This window comes from Ictidomys tridecemlineatus, chromosome 11 (genome assembly GCF_052094955.1).
Source record: "Ictidomys tridecemlineatus isolate mIctTri1 chromosome 11, mIctTri1.hap1, whole genome shotgun sequence".
In the NCBI taxonomy this organism is placed as follows: domain Eukaryota; kingdom Metazoa; phylum Chordata; class Mammalia; order Rodentia; family Sciuridae; genus Ictidomys; species Ictidomys tridecemlineatus.
Genome location: NC_135487.1, coordinates 76,996,245 through 77,022,537, shown reverse-complemented (window position 1 = coordinate 77,022,537; position 26,293 = coordinate 76,996,245). Strand labels below are relative to the sequence as shown.

General features: G+C 44.1%; 1 protein-coding gene across 5 annotated transcripts in view; it reads left to right on the top strand.

Moving 5' to 3' along the window:
- LOC101965641 (retinal-specific phospholipid-transporting ATPase ABCA4) overlaps positions 1–26,293 on the top strand; it is a 129,588-nt gene that overhangs the window by 61,470 nt on the left and 41,825 nt on the right. For 4 of the 5 annotated variants that reach the window (XM_078026767.1, XM_078026769.1, XM_078026766.1 and 1 more), the window contains 17 exons: positions 2,444–2,533; positions 4,254–4,428; positions 6,288–6,419; positions 7,420–7,559; positions 8,081–8,218; positions 9,358–9,551; positions 11,092–11,176; positions 13,894–14,099; positions 14,456–14,504; positions 17,703–17,944; positions 18,526–18,650; positions 19,091–19,189; positions 20,012–20,198; positions 22,717–22,811; positions 24,236–24,268; positions 25,770–25,875; positions 25,977–26,051. In XM_078026767.1, coding sequence (XP_077882893.1) covers positions 2,444–2,533; positions 4,254–4,428; positions 6,288–6,419; positions 7,420–7,559; positions 8,081–8,218; positions 9,358–9,551; positions 11,092–11,176; positions 13,894–14,099; positions 14,456–14,504; positions 17,703–17,944; positions 18,526–18,650; positions 19,091–19,189; positions 20,012–20,198; positions 22,717–22,811; positions 24,236–24,268; positions 25,770–25,875; positions 25,977–26,051 — 2,171 coding nt within the window. The remainder of the gene's footprint in view (positions 1–2,443; positions 2,534–4,253; positions 4,429–6,287; positions 6,420–7,419; positions 7,560–8,080; positions 8,219–9,357; positions 9,552–11,091; positions 11,177–13,893; positions 14,100–14,455; positions 14,505–17,702; positions 17,945–18,525; positions 18,651–19,090; positions 19,190–20,011; positions 20,199–22,716; positions 22,812–24,235; positions 24,269–25,769; positions 25,876–25,976; positions 26,052–26,293) is intronic. The other variant, XM_078026768.1, reaches the window with a different exon arrangement.

The following is a 26,293-nucleotide window of genomic DNA, read 5'->3' as shown; positions in this document are numbered from 1 at the left end:
GACTTTTGAAGAAATTGAGTCTTAATAAAATGTTTTTTTAAATTTTATAATTATCTAACAAAATATGTAAAAATCAACAGTGTCTTTGTGTCTTAGAATCAATTAAGTATAATCTTAAAGAACAGTTGTCAAAATTGGGATCTAAGTTAGCAGTTTAATATATTTAGTGTTTAATCAATGATGTGAATTTATTTACCAAAATTAACCTTTGTCTTAAACAGCAAGAATTATTAGGCAATAAAGACCTTTTTTTAAAGAAATAAACTTAACATTTTAATAAGTTTTATCATGTCAAAATATGGACAAAATCTTAGCTCATATCAGTATAGTTAAATTAGGAAAATAGCCTGAAATATCCTTGAATTAATCAGTTAAAAATTTATAGTCTATCTGATATATATAAATCTCTTTTTTAATTGTTCTAACTTTTTACATCATCTGTTCAGATAATGATATAAAAATCTGCTTATTTAGGAAAATACTTTTATCATTAAAATCTAGCATATAAAGACCTTGTTTTATCCAAAGATTTTTTTTTTCTTCTTTTTAGGATCCAATGTGTGTTTTCTTTTTGTTGAAGCATCTTTTTATTTTAGAATTTTTTCTGGTTATACTTCGAAACAATTTTTGAAAACCTTAGAATCTATAAATAAATTATTGTACTTTGATAAGAAAATATTTAAGTTAAAATCCTTAGATATTTTGTAGACAGAATTATATTTGTTTATCATTTTATGAGTTTGTACAATAAATTTGAGAATTATAAACTACTTGAAGATTGTATTTTTACTTAAAAGCAAATTTAGAGCAAACACATTTATCTTAAATATCTGTTCTAAAAGGCAGAGTACCTGATAAATGTACGTATAAAACATAAATGATGGGTTTTCTGTTGCGGAAAAACAATTAGCTTACCGACACAGACCTTTCACCCCACGCCCCACATTGGGCACCAATTGACAGGTTTCTTTTCTTGAGACTAAAAGGCTCAGGGGTCACTCCAGTAAAACTGGGCTAACTGGGCTGCGCAAAATAACCACACAAGAGACACAAATACCTTTTTGTTTGGGGTTGCTGTGACGGCTCCTATGACCTTAATGGTCTGCAGGAAGAGAGAAAGCGAGAGCATGTGTTGATCCCTTTTATTGAGGAGAAGCTATTTAAATGAAGCAAGGGGTCAGGTTTCAGGGGGCTGAGTCTATCTTCATGATGTCTACTGTCAGCAGGTTGACTGACACCTGGGTAGGCCACACCCAAGGGAACAGTAAGAGAAGGAGACACACATAAGGCACTTTCATGGAAGATTCTATCATAAACAGCAAGGGGTTATATTACAAAGGAACAAGTGAGCATAGCTTCACCCATGGGGCTGTAGCAAGACACACCCATGCACGAGACCCCCACCCAAGAAGAGTGGGGAAAACTCTGCCACATTTCTGCGACTGAGCACCTCAGCACCTAGCCAGGGAGTGTGACCCAGTCACGTGCAAGTATAGTCTCCCACACCTGCCTGCCCCTCCAAATCTACAGAGGGGTTGTGCCAGGGCCCTGGTGGCTGCTGCATTTAGAAAACCATCATCCATCTGCACTTGAGGCCAGGGTCCTGAGGTCTGGCAGCAGTGGCTTTCTCTTCTCCTGCTTCCTCTCAATTTGCCCAGCTTTTCTGCTTGTCTTCCCCTTCCAGGATTTCGTGATGCCCTTTGAGAACAAATGCCAAATTTACAAATGCCCTACGTTGGGCACCGAAAAAGCATGTGTGTGTGTGTGTGTGTGTTGTGTATACCACATGTCACAATTTGTCCAGGTTTACATCCCTACCATTAGCCATTAACCCTAAGACACTAGAATTCCCTTATGGTGGATTTCTCAGAGGAGATGTTTCTCAATTTAAGCTGGCCGCCCATCTTGTCACCTTGAATGGACTTTTACCAGAGGTTCATCTGATATCAATTGGATTGTAATGAAAACAACCAGTGGTGGGCTAAAGAAATTTAACCCATTCCAAATTCAATCTTGGATTTGGTTTTTGTTTTTAAATCCATTTCTGGCATTGTAGGCCCTCCCTGGCACACTAAAAGGATGAGGGAGGCAGGGTAGCAGTAGAGCAATTGCCTAGCATGCTTGAGGCCCCAGGTTCCATCCTCAGCACCACTGAAAAAGAAAAAGCAAGAGGATGAGGTGAAACTCTAATTCTGAAACTCCAATTCCAAAATGCCCCTGGGCTTGGCAGAGATTGCACGCTGAGGCTGGAGCTCTTCAGTAGGACAGACCAGGGGGCCTGCAGGGGCTGGTCTCACAGGGGCACTGGCTCAGCCTTCTAAGGGGACTGTTTTCCTGTTGTGGTGGAAAACTCACTTGCTCCCCCTACATCTCCCTTCCTTTCCTGTCCCTGCTGATTCTCAGCTCTCACTGGGAGAGTAACACTGGCTTCTGGTTGGTGCAGGGTGTTCAACCAGAGAAGAGAGGGCCCTGGAAAAGACTGAACCCATAACAGAGGAAATGGAGGATCCAGACCACCCAGGAGGAAAGAATGGTAAAACCCTAATAAAGAGCAGAAGCAAGTGAAAGGCTGTGAACCCCTGTAAAAGCCAGAGCAAAACAGCTCCCTCTGTTGACCACTATTGAACCTCATGTCCAGGTGCATGTATGGGGAATGAATTGTTCAGCCCAGACATTAATGCATATTTCCTGGAGAAAGCAAATCCCGAGTTTGTAGTATGTTTGTGCCCTTGTTAGGCAGATCTCAAGTGAGTTGCATGAATATGCTGACTTCTGAGGATTTAGCAAGAACAATGACTTGGGTCACTGGGACTTTAAGCAGACATGAGCAATAAAGAAAGACAAAAATAAATGCTTCTGTGTGAAGGGGAAAGAGTCTAGCAGAGCTGACTGCACTTCATGATTTACAAATCTAGAAGCCCATTCATTCAAACAATCAAATGCCTTTCCTGACAGTGGAAGTTACCTAATCTTTTCTGGACTAAAGGGCCAGGTTCATTAGTCTGTGTCCCTGGCTCTGGCTGCTCTATCTTCCCTCTGAATCAATTCTGTGTTTCTCCCAAGGATTTTCAACCCTAAGCATGTGCATTTCTCTGGGGATGTTAGAGCTTAAACAGGAACACAGCCTCTGACTTGGCCTGACATTGCTAGAGAAGATCCAGCCTCCACATACCCCAGATGCCATTTCACAAAGCTAAAGTCAGAAACCAGCAACTCCCCCCACAGAGCTGTTTTGCAGGCAACAGTGCCTCTGGAAGACCCTCATCCCAGAGTATATGACAAGGCTGAGACTGGGGGCTGGGGAGACTGGAGACTGGTTCCAACTCACCTATGGGCCAGGCCAGGAGGCACAGAGAGAAGAAGCAAGGGTTTGTTGTTGTTGTTTTTAATTTTGCAGGGAGCAAATGCCTAGACCTACAATATTCAGACAACCAGTGAACTGTGCTATATAGAGTTAAGCACCCTGCACCAACCAAGAAGAATGAGGCTGAGGGTAGGGACAAGGGCAAAGCATGATAAGTCTACATTGGAGATGATAGAAAGGAGGACAAGGCTTGAGGGACAGTGCTGAGGAAGAGTGGCCCATCCTGGAGTTCCAAGGAGCAAGAAGTCAGATGTGGTCAAAGTAGACTCAAAGACTCAAGCCAAGGTTGTCTGGGATAATGGTGCCTCCAGGAATGGACATGGAAGTCTGAAGGAAACTATTGTCTGGGGAAGAATATGAGGAGTCTGAGCTGCTACCAGAAATCCATGAGGAATCCCACAGACCACTGGAAACAAGGGTCTGGGACTAAAGACAGAGCTTAGGGCTAATTTTATGCATGGACAATGGATGCCCTAGGATGAACATGGGCTCTGTGTTCAAATCCCAGCTCTGCCACTTGTGAGCCCTGTGACCTTGATAGGACACTTTGATGTCTGTCTTGGGTTTTCTCATCTATAGAAATGAGCCTTATAGAAATGAACCTAGTAATATCTAACAGGAGGGGCTGGCTGTTATAAGTGTGAAAGGAAGTAATTCATGGAAAGGACTTGAAACAGTGCCTGGCACAGAATGAGTGCTAAATAAATGTTCAATACTATTATCTCATTGTTATTCTGCTTTTCCTTACAAAGGTCATAGCTGAAGCAAGGATGGGGTTGGGATAGGGCAGGGAAATTATAGGCAGAAGACAGTGATCTGAAGAAAGAACCGTGAGGAGCGTGTATGTTAAGGCACTGGGTTTATATCATGTTTGTTTGTTTTCCTCAAGACTCCTTCTTTGAACGTGAGCTTCCAGGGCTGGTTCCTGGGGTATGTGTGAAGAATCTGGTAAAGATCTTTGAGCCTGGAACCCGACCAGCAGTGGACCGTCTAAACATCACCTTCTATGAGAACCAGATCACCGCCTTCCTAGGTCACAATGGAGCAGGGAAAACCACCACCTTGTGAGTTTTCTGTCAGAGGCCACACCACCCTGCCAGTTTTTGGCCTTTTTTTTTTCCCCGTTAGCTGAAATCTACTCTTTCTCACTGAGTTTTACTGACAAAATTCACTTTATATTTCTGGTCCTGAGAATTTGTAAAGGATATTTCAATAGTTAAAGCTCACTCACATTTTGGTTTTAATTTGATCTTCCTAAGAAGCAACAAGAGGGAAACGGAGTTAGTTTAGTGCTTGCTTTGTGTGCCAGGGAACTGGACATTCTAAGAGTTTAGGGGACTTTCCTGAAGCCACTGAGTATAATGGTTACATGGTGACATGAGCCAGGCCCTCCTGCCACAAACCACCTCTTGCTTCTAGAGCCTTGAGTCCTCTCCCCCCTCCCCAGTCTCTCCAGCATCATTATCATCCATGAGAGTGATAGTGTCATGGCCCTCGCCATCCCGTGCCCCGGGTCTATAGAACAAGACTTTTTTATAAAGATCATTCCTTTTCCTGCCAGTTATTAGGTAGGTTTCAATATCAGCATGGGGCCCCCAATAAATGCTGGTCCCAGTTCTAGAGAAAGTACAAAGGACACAGTCTCTACATGGACCTGGGCTAGCAGCCTGGCAACTGAAGGCCAAATCCAGGCAAGACACAGGGCTGTGCATGGACCTCACACTTCTCTAAGGGGCCCAAGTGCCATCTGCTGAGGAGAAAACGGCCACCAAGCTTTCCTATGCAGACCTCTCAGGACAACAGCCCATGTGATATGCAGTCTTAAATCCTTGGCTTCTTACAGAGGCCTAGGAAGGAATAGCAAGTGTACACCCTACACAGGGTGTGTGAATGGAATGTGGGGCTGGTGCCATTATATTTGGTTCTATTTTCCTCTTTTGAACGAAAGAGATTCCAGCTTCTAAGTGTAAATTCAGATAGCCTGAGATTTTATCAGAACTCAGGAACAGAGCTGGGTGTGGCGGCACTAAATAATCTGATTTCTTTTCTTATTAATTAATATGGCCAGAGAGCTGGACATTTCATTCAGGCGGAACCCCAGAACTTCTCCCAGGAAAACACATTATTTCATCAGCTGCAGAAATACAGCTTCCCCTGGGGTTGAAACAGTGTTTAGTAACAATGGTAATGATATTTTTGAGTTTTTCTTAATGCTGGTGCTGTGCTAAATGCATCAAATGTATTAACTCTAATGCACATACCACCTCAGCACATGGGGCCCATTATTTCCCACTTTATAAAAAAACGTGCATCATTGCTATTAGACTTTTTGTGTTTTGGATCCAACGATGGTATTTTGGGTGGTGATCTGGCTTCAGTCAGTTGATCAACTGGTACAGTGAATGCCTAGATGTGCCAGCTTCTCACCTCATTAAGGCCTTCCTGGTCTTGTATTGGTGACACCTAGCTTGTCGAAATCAGCAACTGCTCACCCAGAACACAGAGCAGCAAACCATGCACCAAAAACCTTTTGTTGAGCTCCTCTGGCACCAGGGACTGAGGGCTGAATTGGAGGTGGGGGAGCTCAAGGCCTGCAAGTAAATGTTCTGAGGCTGAGAATCCCCGAAGTTCACTAGTGCTTGCCGGGGAGCCCCAGGGGATAAGGGGAAGCAGAGGGCCACATTTGCCTTTGTTCTCTGTTCCTCTGCATTAGGGCCTTAATGTACACACTGGTGCTAGTCTCTGTATGGGAAACTTTGGGCCCTGCTGCTAATGATGAACCTGAGTTTGATTCAGAGACATGAGCAGGAGTCACCGTGAGAGTCCTCACCCTGTTGAGGACCCCTCACACTGGTGGGGGGCTGCTCTCCCAATGCAAGTTCCTAAGGACCATCTCTTCCACCCCTGCTCCTGCATTCTGCAGGTCCATCTTGACAGGTCTATTGCCGGCGACATCAGGGACTGTGCTCATTGCGGGAAAGGACATTGAAACAAGCCTGGATGCAATCCGTCAGAGCCTCGGCATGTGTCCACAGCACAACATCCTGTTCCACCAGTAAGAAAAACAGGGGTGAGGTGCCTCCATCTCCCATCCTCACCCCACCCCAGCACATATGTTCTCTAGAGTCTCGCCCAGGGTGCCTGGTCTGGGTACATGTGGTGATACTCTTAGCTGGTGTCCCCTTTGTTCAAGGTTCTTGTCTGGCTTGCACTGAGAATTGTCCCTCTGAACATGGGACTGTGCCTTTGGTGTTCCGAGTTGAAGTCTCTCCCCTCAGAAGAGTGACACTCTTTTCTTTATGACAGTGGCTGGGCCCCCTGCTCAGCCCTGAAGTATTTCCCATCGGGGACCAAAGAGAGGAGAACCTGGTTCCTTTTCTTCTTCTAAACCAGGGCATTAAGGAATGACTTTCAGAACATTTGGAACACTCTTTTTTTATTTTTTTCAATTAAAATATATTTTATTTCTTATCTAAAAATCTATATATTGTTAGATATCATGTGAAAGCATATAAAAAAGTATATATTTAGATATAGTCATATGAAAGAAAGGGAGGGAAGAAGTAACAAAAGACAGCTAAACAAATAGAAGAAGATAAAAATTATCAGTAATTTCACCATGCAGAGACAACTATGGTTAATTTTTCAAAACATTTTCTTACACATGCATAGATATATATACATTCTTTGAAATTATAAAGAAGAAAAAAACTATGCATGTAATTTTGTAACCTGACTTTTTTAGAAATGTGATTGCTTTTTTTAACCTAAGATAAGAATATCTTTTCAGGTCATTACATGTTCCTTTATAAATTAACTTGCAATGTTTACATAATATTTCATTATAAGATGAACTATTAAGCCAAGCTCTCTAATAGATACTTGGGCCAGATCTGGTGTGTGTTTTCCATTTGTATCAGGAACAGTACCTTAATGAACTTGTAGCATCTTGATTGCTGCATTTTTTTTTTGGTCATCTTGAATTATTTCTATAAAAAATAAGTTACTAGAAGTCAATTGCTGAGCCCATTGCTTTCCTTGTTCTGTCCTGGTAGCCTCACAGTGGCTGAGCACATCCTCTTCTATGCCCAGCTGAAAGGCAAGTCCTGGGAGGAGGCCCAGCTGGGGATGGAAGCCATGTTAGAGGATACAGGCCTCCACCACAAGAGGAATGAAGAAGCACAGGATCTTTCAGGTGCTTGGTGTTGGAAGGTGACAGGGCCAAGGATGGCACATCCATTGCTTCTCAGTGCACCTAGGAGGCCAGGATTGGGGAAACTGGAGGAATTGGGGTGGGGGGGTGCTTTTAACAGGAAAGCACCTAAGAGTTGAAACACTCTGTGAAGCTACTCTGAGAATCTGAGAGCAGCTGCCCTTGGATTATTTGCCACATGGAATTCTGTCTTGCAGTCAGCCTGGGCTTTATTTATTTGTTCTGATGTTTATATGTTTGAACTAAAGTGTGAGAAGAGAAGTCTTCCAATGATCAGGTTCTTAGCAGTAAGGGTCTTTTTTTGCATTTACAAGGCCTCCCCTCAACTCCAGTAGAGTTCTGAACTCTCTCTAGACCTCTCAGGAGACAGCATCAAACCCCTGCCAGATTTAAGGTGTCTCCATATGCTGGCACCAACCCTGGCCTTTTCTCTTCCTGGGCTTTTTCTCTTCTTTTTTTTCTCTTTATCCTCCCTGTAACCCTCCATTCTCCTGGGCCTCCAGGTGGCATGCAGAGGAAGCTATCCGTTGCACTTGCCTTTGTGGGAGATGCCAAGGTGGTCATCCTGGATGAGCCCACCTCTGGGGTGGACCCCTACTCCAGACGCTCCATCTGGGACCTGCTCCTGAAGTATCGCTCGGGTAATACTCACTGCGCAGTGCCTGGTGCTCTTACTGGGGCTTTCCCTGTGGACCCTGCTCTCTCATCCCTGGTGTTTTGCAGCTGAGTATACTAACAGCCATAACCACACTCAGGTGGGCTTTATCTATGAATTGAAGTATGAGTTAAAACTTCCTGAGATTTTTAATAAATAAAAATGGAGTCACTGGTAGCAGCCTACTTCCCAAAATATTCTAGAAACCTATCTCAACCTCTAGTCCTTCTGTCTGGAACATTGGGTGCGGCTCTAAATGAAATTCCCATCTATTGAAGGAGACTTGTACAAACAAAAATAAGCTCCCTAGCTGTCAGGTGACCACTGGGGACCAGGTGTGAGGGCAATGTGCTATGTGTTGGGTGCTGCAGAGGGACATGTCTCAGAATGGGACCTGTTCATCCCTGTTCTGGCACCTTCCAAAGGGCTCAAATTCAGAAGAGACAGCAGGCAGGGCCCAGAGTGCCCATTAAGATGACAGTGCAGCTGGACACAGTGGCACACACCTATAATCCCAGTGACTCAGGAGGTTGAGGCAGGAGGATCATGAGTTCAAAGCCAGCCTCAACAACTTAGTGAAGCCCTAAGGAACTCAGGGAGACCCTGTCTCAATAAAATACAAAAAATGGTCTGGGGATGTGGCTCAGGGATTAAGTGCCCTGGGTTTGATCCTCTGTACAGGGCAAGTTGGGGATGGGAGACAGTGTGTTTCAACCCTGTGTGAACTCAAGATCTATCCTCTGTTTGCATTGTATTTCCTCAAGGCATTCTAAAATTCTCATTACTATTTTATTTTAATGACATCATCTCCAATTAGGAAAAGTGTGTTTGTGTGTGTTCTTTACAAAGATTATCAGTGCAATGCTTAATGATCCAGAGAATGTACACATGGAACTTAGATGCTGACTGATAGTAATGAATGTGTCCCATGCCTGGTGATTTATTTGAATCAGGCCCTGTATCTGATGAAGAGATATGTATGTGACAATGCTTTATGGTATGCGGTTGCTCTCATTATTATTCTAATGTCCCGGAGGAATTAGCACCTGTTTTTATCTGTTATCTCCCAATTTTCACCCTGGCCAAGGACTGTCTGATGATTCCCCTGCCCTGACCCTGCTGCAGGCAGAACCATCATCATGTCCACTCACCACATGGACGAGGCAGACCTCCTTGGCGACCGTATTGCCATCATCTCCCAGGGAAGACTCTACTGCTCGGGCACGCCACTCTTCCTGAAGAATTGCTTTGGCAAGGGCTTCTACTTGACCTTGGTTCGCAAGATGAAAAACATCCAGAGCCAAAGAAGTGGCTGTGAGGTACATGTCTTCCTGGGAAGGAGCCCATCCTGGGTGAGAGGGAACACAGGGCGGGGGGCAGCCACTCCAGACATTTCTACCCACTGGAGCCTTAGCTATCAGAACCAGCTTCTTTGTTTCTGAGACCATTTGCAGGAGATTTTGATAAATACGTCCTGAACCCTCCTACAGAGATGTGTCTCCCAAAATGAAACAACTAGTTTTTAAAAACCTGAAATGATTTTACACCAATATCCCAACCTGTGGATAGGTGGTTAGATGCACCATGGAAGCATCTTATCCTGCAAAGTTGAACTGCTTGAAGAGTTATGAGCTGGGGATGTAGCTCAGTGATACAGTACTTGACAAATACGTATAAGGCTTGTGGTTCAATCCCTGGGACTGCCCCACACCTCCCACAAATAGTAGATGTTTAAAGCTTCCTTTTTAAAAAACATTTTTTTAGTTGTATATAAACACAATACCTTTATTTTATTTATTTATTTTTATGTGGTGCTGAGGATCAAACCCAGTGCCTCATACTTGCAAGGCAAGTGCTCTACCCTTAGCCACAACCCCAGGCCTGAAACTTCCTTTTTTAATCCCCAAAATTCACATTTCCTAATTAAGCCTGAATTCCAGTAATAAATGAAAGCTAAGGAAACTCTCATTGGGAACTGTAACCTAAAATTGATGAAGCAAGCTGGGCATGGTGGCACATGCCTGTAATCCCAGTAGCCCAGAAGGCTGAGGCAGGAGGATTGCAAATTCAAAGCTAGCCTCAGGAACTTGATGAGATCCTGAGCAACTTAGCATGACTCTGTCTAAAAATGAAAACATAAAAAAGGACTGGGGATGTGACTCAGTGCTTGAGCACTCCTGGGTTCAATCCCTGATACCAAAAATAAATAAATAACTAAAATGATGGAGCAAAAAATCCTAATCTGCAGAGACCACTCAGCATGTCAGGAGACCTTGATCCAGATCTGGGCTGAGAAGTGTACAGACTGTATCATGGGCAAATTACTTCCTTGCTGTTATTTTTCCCACATGGAAAATGCAACTAATGATCTCTACTTCTGCTTCTTAGGGATGTAGTAGAAATATATGAGATAATTTATCATGAATGTGCTCTTGAGAACAAATATTGCTCACATTCAAATTGTCACAAGCATTATATTGTAGGATTATTTATGCCTGTGGTTAAAGTGTCTGGTTGCTGTGGGTTTCCTGTCTTGGGTAGATTTCCACAGACCAGTGAATGTCCATGGGGAGGGAGGAACAGAATGTGAGCAGAACCTACAGCTGTCACTTGATTAATGATAAGCCAAAGAGATCCTTTGAGGTTCTGCTTCTCCCTGACTCACACACTCTCCAAGGTAAAATCAAGTGGCTACACCCTCAAAATGCTCCAATGAATTAGTAGGTTAAACAGTGCAGGAAAAAACACAATTGGTGGTGAGAAACAAACCAAGCAGGTGGTGACAGCTCTTGGCATCAGAGAGATGCTATTGTTGAAGTGCTGTGTACCTTGTCAGTCATTCCTGTCCATCCATTGTAGGGCACCTGCAGCTGTGCATCTAAGGATTTCTCTGTCAGGTGTCCAACCCGCATTGATGAGATAACTCCAGAGCAAGTCTTGGATGGTAAGGGCTGGGGAAGGCTGTGTATTTCCATTTTAGTCTAGTGATCATCACCTGGTGTTGCTGGGGATGTCCTGTCATGTTGTACTAGAATGGGAGCAAAGAGAACATTCGTGCTTCTGGAGGGCTGGGACGGGGCATGGGGGCAAGGTCATGCAATTGCTCATCTTTTTATTTTTTAGCTTCTTTCTCCTCTTTCCTCCATTCTCCATGGCATTTAAAAGTCATGCACCACTCTCTCTCCCTTTAATGAGGAATTCCATGTGTTCACTCTGTGCCCTTTCCCATATGCAGCCTCCATTCCTGGGGTCCTCCTACCCTAGCTCCAGGGAATATTCCTTCCTGTTTGCAGAGATCCTCTTGTAAAGGTGCATCTAGCGCCCTCTGGTGGAACCACACTGATGCACAGCTCTTACAGTGAACTTTCACTAAGAGATGGCCTGTGTGGATGGTCTGCATGATGCCCCACACTCCTGTTATACTCTAACTCTCCCCTTAGCTTCCCAATTTTCCAGAGATTCTCCCCTTAATGAGGGTGCATTGAAGCTCTCAGGGACTCTCCCACCCCCAGAGATTTAGTGGAGGCCATCACTGTATACACAATCCCTCACCTCCTAGGATCTGAGCTCTAGGATCCAGAGAACTTGGGACACTGTTTCCATTATTCACTGATGCTCACCTCCCATGCCTTCCTTGGGAAGTCTCTGCAAATGGAATATCACATACCCTAAAATCCTTAGTGGAAGCAAAATTAAATTTAATGTACTATCCCAGGATAATGAAGTTTCCTATTTAGCATAATTTTTTTTCTAAACCTGCAGAATTTACTAAGTGAAATCTGATAAGACAAGAAAGCCAGACAATACTTATATACTATGTTTATAACTTGAGGGGAAATACCCAGAGTTCCATTGCTAGTATTTACTCCTCACCCTCTGCACTGACAGAGCCTGAGATGAACAGAAAACATCTGTTCAGGGTGACGTCACTGTTCCTCATGCCTCGCCTGCCTTGCTGAGGGTATCCCAGCTTTCTGAAGCTTCCTCCTCAGAATCCTGGTCAAAAATTTGATTTTATTTTAATTAATACTAATATTTTTAGTTACTGTGGACCACCAAAAATCCAAGTTGGAAACTAGGGCCTGTCTGGCTAGGATGATGTATTTAATTGTTATTTTATTTCCCAGTAAAGGCTTTCTTTGACTAGAATAGGGATTCTGTGAATGGTAGGAAGTGCTGTAAGAAGTTGTGCCCTAAAAAAGGGAGGGAAGATACTTTTAATCCCCAGGTAGTTCCTTGGATGGCTCCCCTGCCACACACATACCCCCTCATGGACCTCCCTGCCAGAGCTGAGAGCACTGGCTGGTAGGGCTCCCTCTGAAAGGCTGGCACATATTAAGACATGGTTCCTGGGAATCCAGTGACTTCAGGTTCCATTTCCTTCCTAAGAGAACACTGAGCATGACCCCACAGAGCCACTAGGGTAGAGCTGCTTCCTTATGTAAAGAACTACCCAGCCTCTGTCTGAAATGACCCGACAACCAAAGATGACCAAGTCCGATTTGCAAGTTTGACATAAAATAAAGCTTTCGATCCACCTAGACAGAAACATTTTGATTGAAAGCCATGAAAGTCCTCCAAACAGGTCTCTTTAAAACAAAGAAAGAAAAGAATCCCCTGGTGACCCTGAATCTCTAAGAGAACTGCTTTCTAAAGAGTCACGTTCTGAGTTGCCAGAATCCCTTTTCCTTTGACCTGCCTATCAGTGTTCTGGGGAACTGTCTCTTCAGGTGCATGCTTTGAAGTTACTTAAATTTAGTTTTTAATTTTAAATTAACATATGTTTGTGCAAAAAAATCAATTCCAACTGTACAAAGGCGTCAAGTAAATTCTCAATGACATTTTCCCACAGTCCCTGCTACACATTGCACATCCCACTCCACCCCAGCCTCTTTCCGTGGCTTCTCAGCTTCCTGAAATTCCTGAGAGCTGGGTGTTAAGTTTTGTTTTGTTTGAAGAGGCCTGTGCAGTCCCAAGTGAAATGATGCAGCCCTCCAAGGAGTTAGGTCAGGCAGGGGGGTGTAATTTAGGAAGGGGGCTTCTCACTCATCTTGGTCACCTGTTCTAGGCATGCATCTTGGATAAGTCCCCTACCAGGAAAATGGAAGCAACTCTGACTTAACTCTTACATTTTCAGTGAAATGGAATGAGCAAAGAGCTTTCTTCCCTGAGATGATGTCCTGATCGCTATAGCAGCTAACAGTCACCTGGTGGAGTGGTGGTGGGGATGCCACGCCAAGTACTTTTATATGTATTATCTCACCCAGTCCTCACGACAAAGTGGATACTGTTATTTCTCCCTTTTCACAGATGATAAAATTAGGATAGGACCTCTCCAATATAACACAGCTTGAGGTGACAGAACATTTGATAGAACAAAGGAGGAACTGGCACAGGGACATTGCATGACCTCCCAGAGGCTTCATGGCTAGTCAGTGGGGAGCATGCTCACTTCCAGCTCTTTTCTCCTCTCAGAGGTCACTGCAGGCCAACTAGCTCAAAACAGACTTGATGAGTGTCAGTCTTCTGAAAGAGTCATTACTGAGTCACCAAATGCCCCTTTCTCAAATGGGAGGTGGAAGAAAATGGAATACCTCACAATCTCACAGTCTTCTGGGTTCTGGAGAATAGAGTTGAACTCAATCTTTTTTCATGTGCTAGGCGATGTGAACGAGCTGATGGATGTGGTTTGCCACCATGTTCCAGAGGCAAAGCTGGTGGAATGCATTGGTCAGGAACTCATCTTCCTACTTCCAAATAAGAATTTCAAGCAGAGAGCATACGCCAGCCTTTTCAGGGAGCTGGAGGAGACGCTGGCTGACCTGGGGCTCAGCAGTTTCGGCATTTCTGACACTCCCCTGGAAGAGGTAACACAGATATTCCAGCTGGCTTCTGTCAGGTGCCAGAAGAGGCACTTCTCTGTGAAAGTCTAACACTATAGTGAAGTTTTATAGAAGCAAAAAGGCATAATTCCCCACCCAAGCATGGCAACTATCCTCATTTTTAGCTTACTTCCTCCTGCTTCTGTCCCATGCATACATATTTTACGTAGTTGTGCTCCCTGTATGCTTGCATTTTTGCATTTATGGAGATTATGTTCTTGAATCAAGACCATATTGCATTTTTTTTCCCATTATGAAGCAATACCTGACAAAATGGACCCTGGTTAGATTTTTCTGAGAGTAGGAATGCCTACCAAATTCTCTCTTTTATTTCTTGACAGATTTTTCTGAAGGTCACAGAAGATTCTGATTCAGGACCTCTGTTTGCTGGTATGGTATTGGGGTATGTGGCTTGCCACTCTCTTCCCCACACCCAGACTCTGTCTTGAAAGTCTAAAGGAAAAGTCACAAAACAGCCACACACACAAATTCTCCTCTATAGTGTTTGACCCCCAAATAACAGGCATTTTGTATTCTTGGTGCCTTGGGATAACAAAGGAATGAGAGACTGAATTAGGCCTGGATAGGAACATTCTAGATGAATCGGGGTTCTCATGGAGGTCAGATTGGTAAATTTCTCTCCAAACTTATCCTACATCCTCAGCCTCTTGTTCTGCCATGTGGCCAGACTCATCTCTCATCCACCAGGTCTCTGATCCATTCTTGTTGCTTGAGTGACAGCTAGCAAAGTCCTTTGAGATAATGGTGACTGTTAATACAACCCAGATGCCAGCTAGATTCCTCTGGTTCCTGAGAGATAAAGACAAAATCACTGCAAACCCTCAGTTGGTGGAATATGGACTTTGAAAATGTGGGGACCAGAATTCCTGTGAATTCTGGGATACCCTTCCACATGTGTAAGGCTGGAATCCTTCCATGATTTTTAACCAAACCCCGAGATCACAAGAGGCATTGTGGGTGGAGTAGGTTCCACTGCAGACGAGAAAGATGGAGAGATGGAAGTTCAGGGGAGGTGACTTGTCTGCCCCAACACAAACCACCTGTGATAGAACAAGAAGCATCCACCTGGGCTTTTAAAGCTCTCTTGCTAGACCCCCTCTCCTGTTCACAGGCAAAGATGGCCAGCAATTCTCCTTTGCTGCCTTGGGCTCCTGAGACTACCTGTGCCACTGCTTATCCCCTCCTACCCAGAGTGGCACATCATGGTGTTTTCCCACGTACAGTATTTCCTCCTAGTAGGGGTTCTGGTACCAGTTTGTATGGTAATATGGTTTTCAACTTACTTCTAAGTGATCCCAAGTGTTTATCCTAGTTTTGCCTAGAACTATGACCACACGTACCAGGCCATATATCATGGTCATCATGACACAGTGTGTGGGGAGGGTCTGTCCTATGGGGAGGAGAAGAGCAGCTCACCAGGTTTTCTTTGAGCCTTGTGGATACAGAAATTGATACACTCTACCCCAAAACAAAGACTTACATTAACCAAGATCAGAATGCAAATATGCTAATTTTTGTTAAAATTCATGCTGAGTTGAGAAGTTAGGGCCATTTATCTACACAGAATACTCCTCTTTAATACTTATTCTATTTGAAAATTGTTTGGTCAGTAAAGACTAGGATATTTCAAAGAGACAGTCAAGCGTAGAGATTAAGAGTGAAACAGGCCAAACATCAAACCTGAGCTCCATAATTTGCTAACTGAGTAGTTTTGGGTAAGTTCTTAGCCTCTTTGTACCTAAGTTTCGCCATCTGCAAAATGGGGATAATACTAGCACCTACCCTTTAGAGTAGTAGAGAGAATTAAATGAGATAATGCATGGTAAGTCTTAGCACCACATGTGATCTCTAATCAAGATAGCGACACTCTCATGTCAGCATCTACAAGTCATCTCCTACCTCAGACTCAAGTCACTCTTTATACTTGACAAGCACCTAATATCCACTGTGTTATTTGATTATCATCACAATCACATGAGGCAGGTAGGGCAGGGAAGCTGAGCTCACAGAGATTGGGTGACCTTCCTAGAGCCACACAGGCTTCTAGGTCTTACTCTCAAAGCTAGAATCCTCAGTTCTCTATTCTCACTAGCTGCTCCCTTACACACACACTTTTCAGATGGCTAAGTACATTTGTTTTAGATTAGCTCAGTTTTAGAAAATGACATTTTCTGATCTTGTCCCCAAAGTCTGAAGTAACCCAAAACACCAAAAGGTCAGTGCCATTTCTGAAAGAGTAGCTCAGAGCCAGAGACTACTGGAGAGCAACAGAAACCAGAGATGCTGAACAGGTCCAGAGCCCTTCAGCTCTGGTGGGGGGTGTGGGGGCGGGCATGGGGGCTACTAGGTTCCAGTCTGGTTGGGGCCATCAGAGGACTGAGATGAGTCAGGCAGCAAAGGGGAGAAGCAACAGGGATCCCACCCCTACAGAGATCAATGTGAGCCCAGGTCAGGAAGAGGAGGATGCAGAACTGAGACTCTGATGCCTGGAGGTCAGTGAACCTACAGAACTTCCCCACCTCTCTACGTGTAAGGGCTGGGGCTTCTTGTCACTAGGGCTGTCACATCCCAGGCCTGGTGCTTCATAGGTCCCCCATGAATGTTAGGCGAATGGATGACTGAGCTGATCCAACTATCTACAATTGCCCTTGTCCTGGGGAACTTGAGGCTGTTAAGAAAGTAGCTGGGGACCAAACAGTGGTCCTATAGACTCTCCATGTCCACAGCAGATGTTCTGCAAACAAACAGCAGTTAGTCACTATGAACTATAGATGTAAAGTAAATGGCAACTTGCATGGTTTATAAAGCACAGTTACATGTGTTATCTCATTTAATTTTCAAAGCGATTTTGTGACATGTTCTCATTTTCATTTCACAAATGAGAAAATAGATTCACGCAGATTGAGTCAGTTCCCCAAATGTATGCATCTTGTAAGAATCAGGATCACCCCCAGATCTGCTAACTCCTACTTCATTGGTTTCTCTACTTCTCAGTGCCCTCTAAGAATTCAGAAAGAACGAAGTTGACTGTAATTTAATTTTTAAGTACACTTAAAATATATTCCCTTAAGTAATAAGTGAATGTATTTTGTTGTTTAAAATTTTAAATACCTAAAAGACTGAAATTCTCCTCCTCACGCACCCCCATCTGATCCAGTGGTACCAGTGGTACCTCTGTTGACATGGTATGCATTCTTTTAGACAGTAGTTATGTGTACATGTACTTAAGATGTTATGAACTTTCTAACATAAACATAAACTTATTACACAGATCATTCTGCACCTTATTTTTTTTTGTACTAAGTTGTTTTAGATCTCTATATCAGTACATTCAGAGATATTTTATTCTCTTTAATGATAAAAGAGAATTTTCAAGCTACTTCAGGTGATTTTACCTGTTCAGAATCTACACTGTAAAATGGATTTTTAAAGATATTTTTAATCTGCCTGGTCCTGTATTTTGTTGCTGCTCTAGAATGAAGGGGAAATCAATGTTGCAAGAAAAATGGCACAAGAGGTCCAGATCTTGTCTGGCTTTCCAAATTAATAATTTGATCTCCCAAACAGATGGCACTCAGACAAAAAGGGAACATGCCAGCATGCGACATCCCTGTTTGGTTCCTAGTGAGAAGGCCCAGCAGGCTGCCCAGAGCTCCAGCACCTGCTCCCCAGTGCAGCCTCCCCTGGAGCCACAAGACAGGGGCACAGTGCTCAACACTGGTCTGCGGCTAGTCCTCCAGCACGTTCAGGCGCTGCTGATCAAGCGGTTCCACCACGCCACTCGCAGCCGAAAGGACTTCCTGGCCCAGGTATTCCCAAGGGCTTCTTCGGCTGTGTTCTTTCACTCTGCCCAGGACCCAACAGATTCATGGGTACAAACACAGCTCACAGCACCCTCTTTACATGCTGCCTACTTCTCTTTCTCCCTGCCAAACCTTTCTTTTGATTCAGAGCCATAAAAGCCTTCTTTATGAGAACTGAACCTCCCTCATCAAAGAAAATGAAATAGCAGTGAATATGCTACTATTGCTCTTCTTTATTACAGAGAAAGGCAAAGTCATGTTTTCACTCCTTTTTATAGTGACACTATGTATGTGCAGGTCATTCTCCTTATTTTTTTTTCCTGTTTTTTATTCAGAAAAAGAAATTCTGCTTCAAAGAATGGGGAGTCATGTGATTTGCTCTTTGAGTTGACCTTTAGCCTCTGGTTGAGCATTGCCTATATTCAGATTCTTTGATGGCCACAAGAACATTCTGTTTTCTTTTGCATATCCTGTCTTTGTACACCTTGCCTGTTCCCCCAGAATCCCATCTTCCATCAGGATCTGACCATGAGGCTGTGTTTATATCTCTCTACCACAGCCGTGTGTCCATGTGTATTCTCCCACAGATGGTGCTCCCAGCCACTTTTGTGTTCTTGGCTCTTGTGCTTTCCATCATTGTGCCTCCTTTTGGTGAATACCCTGCCTTGACCCTCCACCCCTGGATATATGGGCAGCAGTACACCTTCTTCAGGTACACAGACTTGTTCCCAGAGGTCACCATTATCCTCCATAGTGTGGAGCTCCTAGGCTACATGCTGCCTGGAAGGGCTCTGACTTCCTCACTTCCCCGAGATCTCCACCAATACAGCAGGGGTCCGTGGGTTTCCCTCAAAAGAAAAGTTAATGTACTGCCATTGCCTAGAAACAGAGAGTAAGAAAAGAGAATGCAAAGTGGGGAAAGTGAGCAGAGGAGCCATCTTTTTGAGGTGTAGATGGTCTTCTAGGTATATTCATGCAGCCCATCCCATTCCCAGGAGACTTACAACTATCCCTAGGCAGCATTCAGAGCTTTATGAACATGCCTGGCATGTAGTAGCCATTCCCTAAATGCTTTGAATTGAATGTGGGCTGGTTTTGTCCACTCTGTCACAGTCACGTGACCGCCAGGTAAGCCTCTCTCACTCTGTCTAGCATGGATGAGCCTGGCAGCAAGCATCTTGAGGTACTGGCAGACGTCCTCCTGAACAAGCCAGGTTTTGGCAACCGCTGCCTGAAGGAAGAGTGGCTTCTGTGAGTTCCTTTGCCCCCTTGTCCTGACACCATATCTCCCCTGGGAGCCTGGCAGTAGGGTCTGGGTTGGCAGGGATGGGAGAGACACCCTCAGTCCTGCTCTGTATTTTGTGGACCACTTCCCTGTTTCCAACCAGTGCTTACCCAGCCTCTCCTTTAGCATTTGTGTGCAAGGGCAGTCACTACCTCCCAGGTAGCTCCTGCAACATTGGAAAGCTCTGTATTTCTCAATATAAAAATTCCATATTGAGTTGATATATGAGTCCCCTTAATTTATTTGAAAGTCCTCTGAGCAGGGGCAGGAGGGAGATGGAGCATATGCTGTTGTATAAACTGTTGAAACTCACCAGAAATCCTAAAGGTTTAAATGTAATTTTGTGTGTGGGAGGGGGTGGGAGGAGGGGACTGGGGATTGAACTTAGGGACACTCAACCACTAAGCCACATCCCCAGCTCCACTTTGAATTTTACTTAGAGACAAGGTCTCACTGAGTTACTTAGTGTCTCACCGTTGCTGAGGCTGGCTTTGAACTCGTAATCCTCCTGTCTCAGCCTCCCTAGCCTCTGGGATTACAGGCGTGTGCCACCGTGCCCAGCTGGTTCAATGTAATTTTAATTTCTTCTCTTATTTAGTCTTTTTCAAAGCTTCAATAAGGAAAATTCCTCTTTAATTTGTTCCATCTCTCAATAGCTAGAGAAAATGCATGGCTCAGAGGAGTTGGAAAGGCTGAAAAGGAGAGGGTTGGGCACTATTTCTCCTTTCTAGGGATTTTTAAATCAACCTTTGAAACTGATTGTGGAATATCTTCTTGCTTTCCATGAGGGAATACCCGTGTGGCAATTCAACCCCCTGGAAGACTCCCTCAGTGTCCCCGAACATCACCCACCTGTTCCAGAAGCAAAAATGGACACCAGCCAATCCCTCACCCTCCTGCCAGTGCAGCACCAGAGAGAAGCTCACCATGCTACCTGAGTGCCCCGAGGGTGCCGGGGGGCTCCCACCCCCACAGGTACCCAGCACGGGAAGCCAGGGCCCCATCTGCCTGCAGTCCCAGGGATGAGGGTTGCTTATTACCTCCTGAGCTTCTATCCAAATAACATTTCAAACTGTTAAGTGAGCAAGGCTAGATCAGGGGGCTAAGCCAGCATCCCTGTGTCCTTCAGAGGTCTTTCCCAGAGGAACTTATCACTATGCCACCCAGAAGAAGTCACTAACCCAAAGCTTCATTTCCTACCAAACACTTCCTATTCAGTCCAGTATGGCCTCCTAGCTGCCTCGCAGAGAATAACCTTGGACAGCCCCTCTCGTGATTTATCAAAAATGAACAATCCTTAAAGAGGCAGTGTGGTACAGTGGGAAGAGCACAGGCATGAGGGTGAGGGAGGCCTGGGTTCATTACATGGCCTCTCAGAACCTTCATTTTCTCACCTAGAAATGCAAGAAAACTGTACTTATTTTGCATTATTATTATGAAGATTGAATGAAATAAGGTGTATAAAGAATTACTTAGAATTAGGTTCAGCTCAAGTGACGAAAACCCCAAACTAACAGTGGATGAAACAAGGCACAACTCTTGCCTGTCCCATGTGCACATTCATGTGGGTGGCCCATGATGTTCTGCTGCTCATCTATGCCAAGTAGGCCACCATAATCCTGGACAAAATGGCACTCTACTTTCCAGATAGCAGAATAGAAGAAGGGATAAAGATAAAGAGGGCAAAATGTGCAAATGTGTGCAAGGAAAACTTCAGAAGCTGCCACATAACATCTTCATTTACATGTCACTGGGAAGAACCCAGCAGCCAGGGAGACTGGGGCTAGAGGCTTTGTTCTAGGTTGTTCATTCACAATGAGAAAGGATGGAGCACTCCCACCTCAGGACCCAGCAGCAGCAGTGAAAGAATGTTAGAGAAGGAAGGATCCTGACATGGGAATGTTCTTCCCTAACTTCTGGTGTATATGGAGATAAAGTAGGAGTATTTTATTTGACATACTTTTTAGAAAACAATTGATCATAAACCATCCCATGTATCAGCAATTGCTCCAACCTGGATTCCACCAGGGAAGCTTAGCATTTCCCCTGGATGCCATCACCAGCAGAGAAGCAGCCAATAGAGTGGCAAGAGCCAGGACTATAGTAAGACAGATGTGGGTTCCAATCCTAGGCCAACCACCTACACATTCTGCAACCCAGTGCATATTAGCCCACCTTTTGAACCTTGGTTTCTATGTCTGTAAATTAAGAATTCCTCTTTCATAATAGTGTCAGGGTTAAGTGAGATCATGTATGTAGAGCACTTAACATGGTGCCTGGCAATCAGCAAGCATTCAGGTGCTAGTTCTCCATCAGAGAGTGGAAAGTGAAGAAAGTGAACCAAGGAGGGAAAGTCAAATGGAAATGGCAAGGGGGAGATGAAAGTGAATAAAAAAATGAAAGAATGGTACATAATGATGGTGGTTTAATGCAACCCCCCACTTGCTCACCCTAGGTCACACCCTGGATAGAATGAATGCTGTTGCCCAAGGCTCGTGACCAGCCTACCAAAGTTGGTTAGCACAATAAACTCTATACTATGCATTCCTGAATATGAAGTATTATTGCCACCTGGAGGCCAAGCTTGTGCATTTTTGAATTCTCCAAAAATTTTAAATTAACTAACTAGCTTATAGTCCTAGATGTATTTTCAAAATCATTTGTAAATTGTAAGGCACTATTCCAATTCTTTCATTCATGTCACAAATTTATTGTGTGACAGCTGTGTGTTAGAGACTACTCTGAAAACTGGGAACATAATAGCCAACAAATCAGAGGAAGCCCCTGTTCTCCCTGAAGTGATATCATACCAAGGAAAACAGAAAAAGTAAATAGTCCATCAGAAAGGAAGTCTCAGGCAGAGATGAGCACTATGAAGCGAACACAAGCCTATGCAGTGGTGAGAACTCAAATGTGGGCTGAGAGTGAGCCGTGTGCAGTTCTGCAGGGAGAATTTGCAGGCAGAGTGAACCACCAAGTGCAAAGCCAGAACAGGAGGGAGAGGTGCCCCCTGAGAATGGGTGGGAAAGGGAGGGTGGCAGGTGAGTTCAGAGAGGGGGCAGGGCCAGATTACAGGGGGCCATAGGGCCTTGACGAGTGATAAGCAAGATGGCTAAAGTGTGTGACTTGTATTTTGATCTGGAAGCTGAGTGGAGAATGGAACATGGAAGACCAAGGATGGAGACAGAATGGAAGTTTCCTTGTAGGCCTAGGTGAGGTCTAGATGGTAGCTTGGACTAGGGTGCCAAGATTGGAGCTGGAGAGATGCAGATGGCTTAAGCCATTCCTATCCTGTCAATGGTTTGGAGGAAAAGAAGAGGGATCAAAGGTGACTACCCCATGATTGATATGGAAACTAGGGTAGCTTCAGTGCTTTATCTAATATTTTCCTTAGCATCTGAGTCCATAAATAATTTTTGGAGAAGAAGAGCAGTTTCACAAACTTTTAAGATCTCAAATTCCAAAGTGATTAATGTTAGTCTCATTGCCTCAGAGAATACAGCGCAGCACTGAAATCCTACAAAACCTTACGAACAGGAACATTTCCGACTACTTGGTAAAAACGTATCCAGATCTTATAAGAAACAGGTAAGAAGAGACCTTTGATTCTTATCATTCCGAGCCCCTATAGACAATATTGACTAGGGACGGAACACTTTACCTATAACCATGGCAGTGAAATGTTTTGTTTTCTAATGTGAGGGCCTCATCCATGAGAAAAAGCAACTGAAATACATACAAGCAAAATATCAAGTGAGATTCATTTCATTTTGCATTTTTATGTTTAGAGCAAACAAAGTTTAACCCAGGCACTATTAAAAATATTACCAGAAACACAGAATTTATTAAGTTATGCAGCCTTGTATTTTAACTGGTTAACAGAGAAAATTTTGGAGAGGGGAGTGTTAAGTCAAGAGGTAGAAGAAGAAAAGAGAAGCAGGAAGGAAAAGTAAGAGGCAAAAGGAGAAAGAACAACCTTAGGTCCAAAGTGACAGTGCCCCTGGCGAGGGGTGACCAGGTTAGCTACAGTGGCCATACTCCAACTCTAGGTTATCATCTGTTATCAATGCCCTTGAAAACGCCCATGAACTCTTAAGTACGTATCTAGTTCTCTCAGCTCTGCAGCTGTTCTTACCATGCCCCACCTCTGGGAAGGCCTTCAGCATCCCCTATCAGAGCCAACAGCTTGATAAGAGATCCTAAGAAACTGTGAGCCAGTCCCCACACGTCTGGACTGTAAAATAAAACATAGCATCTAATTTTAGTAGTATTTTCAGTTGGTTTCCCAACCAGAGCCCTGAAGTAGGGACAAATACACTCAAATGACTAGAACACACCACAGATGGTGAAAGCAGCTGCTGGAAGGGCAGGGCCAAGCCAGCAGTTAGCAAAATGAATGCCATCCAAGCCCAGAATAACAGCAGTGTGCACAGAGTTGATTCAGTAATGCAGTAAGCAGCAGCCACTCTCCACAGCACATTTGCAATATGGGATTTTAGATTTTTTTTAATTCACTGCTTGATGACAATGAAAAAGGGCCTGAACTCTGAGGTCTAGGGTTGGTGTCTACCTGTTTCCCATCTTGTCATTTTTCCTCTGATTGTCAGAAGTCAGGGTCTTACCTCTGAGTGAGGAAAGTCAGAATTTCCCCCAAGTGTGCAGGGGATCTCATTTGTACAGGTAAAACAGTAAGCCCCCACTCCACACTGGTAAGGTCATTGCCATGTTTTCTGGGTCTACACTGGGTACACGGGCCTGACATGTGAGCTGATTATGTGTCCATTTGGAAAGTCCAGCATGCTGGGGGACTGGGGGATCCAGTGGTGAAAAACATTAGTCCTTTCTCTGTGTGTTTCCAGACTTGGCCTCCAGGCTGGGTGGCTTCCACACTGGATGTCAGAAATTGTTAAAATGGTCCTAAATACTGAAACATCTCAATGATTATTTGGGAAGGAAAATTAATACTGTCATACTTATGATAGTTATTGCTTGATTTTTATTTTGGCTTTCAGCTTAAAGAGCAAATTCTGGGTCAACGAACAGAGGTAAGAAACTGTTATAAGAAAAACAATCTCAGATTATAAGCCTGAACTTTCCTTGGTCTATTCATTTTAGGTCTTAGAGGGTCTAGTCCAGCTCTAGAATTCACTCCATTCCTGGACCATCCTAGAGGCTCATGTCGTTCTAGAGACTTGGAGAATTGTCAAGGAGTACTTAGGAGTGAGCTGTCACTCCCTCAGGGACTAGGCCTCTGGAATGGGTGCAAGGGTGATGTTGACTACCTTTCCTGGGTAGCTTCTAGACTGTAAAGTGAAATTCAACTTTTAGAAATGCCACTAGAGGGAACTGGAATACCTCCACTGAAGCAGAAAGTGGGAGTGAAGGGGCATTTTAGATCATGAGAAATAAGGATTTCCTCCTCTGCTTTGCTTTACCAGTGAATTTATTTTGTTCTGTCAAATTTGGCTTTTATCCTGAATTGAAGACTTTTTTTTTTTTTGGAGTAGAAGGTACTAGGTATTGAACTCAGGGGCACTCAACCACTGAGCCACATTCTTAGGTGTATTCTGTATTTTATTAGAGACAGAGTCTCACTGAGTTGCTTAGCACCTCACTAAATTGCTGAGGCTGGCTTTGAACTCACAATCCTCCTGCCTCTGCCTCCCAAGCCTCTAGGATTACAGGTATGTGCAACTGTGCCTGACCCATTGAAGAATTTTAAACCAGAGAGTGACACATTCAGATTGATCACTTGAGACTAGAGCAGTATGGAGGATGGAGCCAAAGACCAGGATCCCAGTTAAGAAGTTAGCAAGAGGCAGGCTGGTGGGTGCTGCCGAAGCTGTGGCAGGCTGACAGCATCAAAACAGGAACAGCAGTGCTTGGTTCCATTTAGACAAAGTGCATGCAGTGGGACCACAAGTACATGAAGGACAAACATGGGGGTGGAGGAGAGTCAGGAAAACATCAAAGAGGGAAGAGAGATAGTTAAAAGGCAAATTGGAATTGGCCAGATGCTCAGAAAAAAGAAAACAGCCTGGGAAGCAAGGCAGGGAGACCCAAGGGAGACCCAGACCTTTTGGAGCTCTAGAAGAGATTCAGCATGGCTGGAACATGTCCCTCAAGGGAAGCTCTGAGGAGCGCTGAAGTTGGAGAATAGCAGAGGCCAACCTCAGAAGGACCCTATATCAAGGGTGAGATCCAGCCTTCACCTTGGAGCAGCAATGGGGAAGAGCTAACAGTTGGTTTATAACTGGGTATGATGACACACGCCCACAGTGGAGCACTCAGGACGCTGAGGCAGGAGGATGTCTTGAGCCTGGGAGTTAGAGGCCTGCCTCGACAACATAGTGATACCCTGTCTCAAAACAAACAAACAAACAAACAAAAAACAGAAACAAAAACATCAGCTTCCAAAGGGAAGCAGTGTTGCTTGTTAGTCCAGAAAATACCCCCTGAAGTACACATTCCCTATAGAAGCTGGGAGAGTCACAAGGAGGCATGAGGTTCCTTGCTTGGATCTGAGGATTCCTTGTTGCCTTGTAGATATGGAGGAATTTCCATTGGAGGAAAACTCCCAGTGCTCCTCATCACTGGGGAAGATCTTGTTGGATTTTTAAGTGAACTTGGCCAGATGATGAATGTGAGCGGGGTATGTAAACAGATTGGAGATTTGAAATAGAAATTATTATGAGTGTCACAGAAAAACAAAATAAAACAGAACCCTCTTGCTTGTTTTTTATGGTTATCTAGGGCCCTGTCACCAGAGAGGCCTCTAAAGAAATGTCTGATTTCCTTAAATATCTTGAAACTGAAGACAACATTAAGGTACTAGACCTGCGTAATATGCCATAGAGGTAGAAAATCATGTGATGTGAATTTGTTATTTTATTGTTGTTTTTCCAGCATAATTAAATTCCATCCCTCCTCTTGCTGAAATCTTGTGGAATGTCTCCCAGCTGCCAAACCCTGCCTCATCCTCACCTTTTTCCTGTTGCTAATTCTGTCTTTAAGCAACCCTTGTTAGTGCCAATCTCGGGTGTCAGGTTGTGGCACAGCCTAACAAAGGC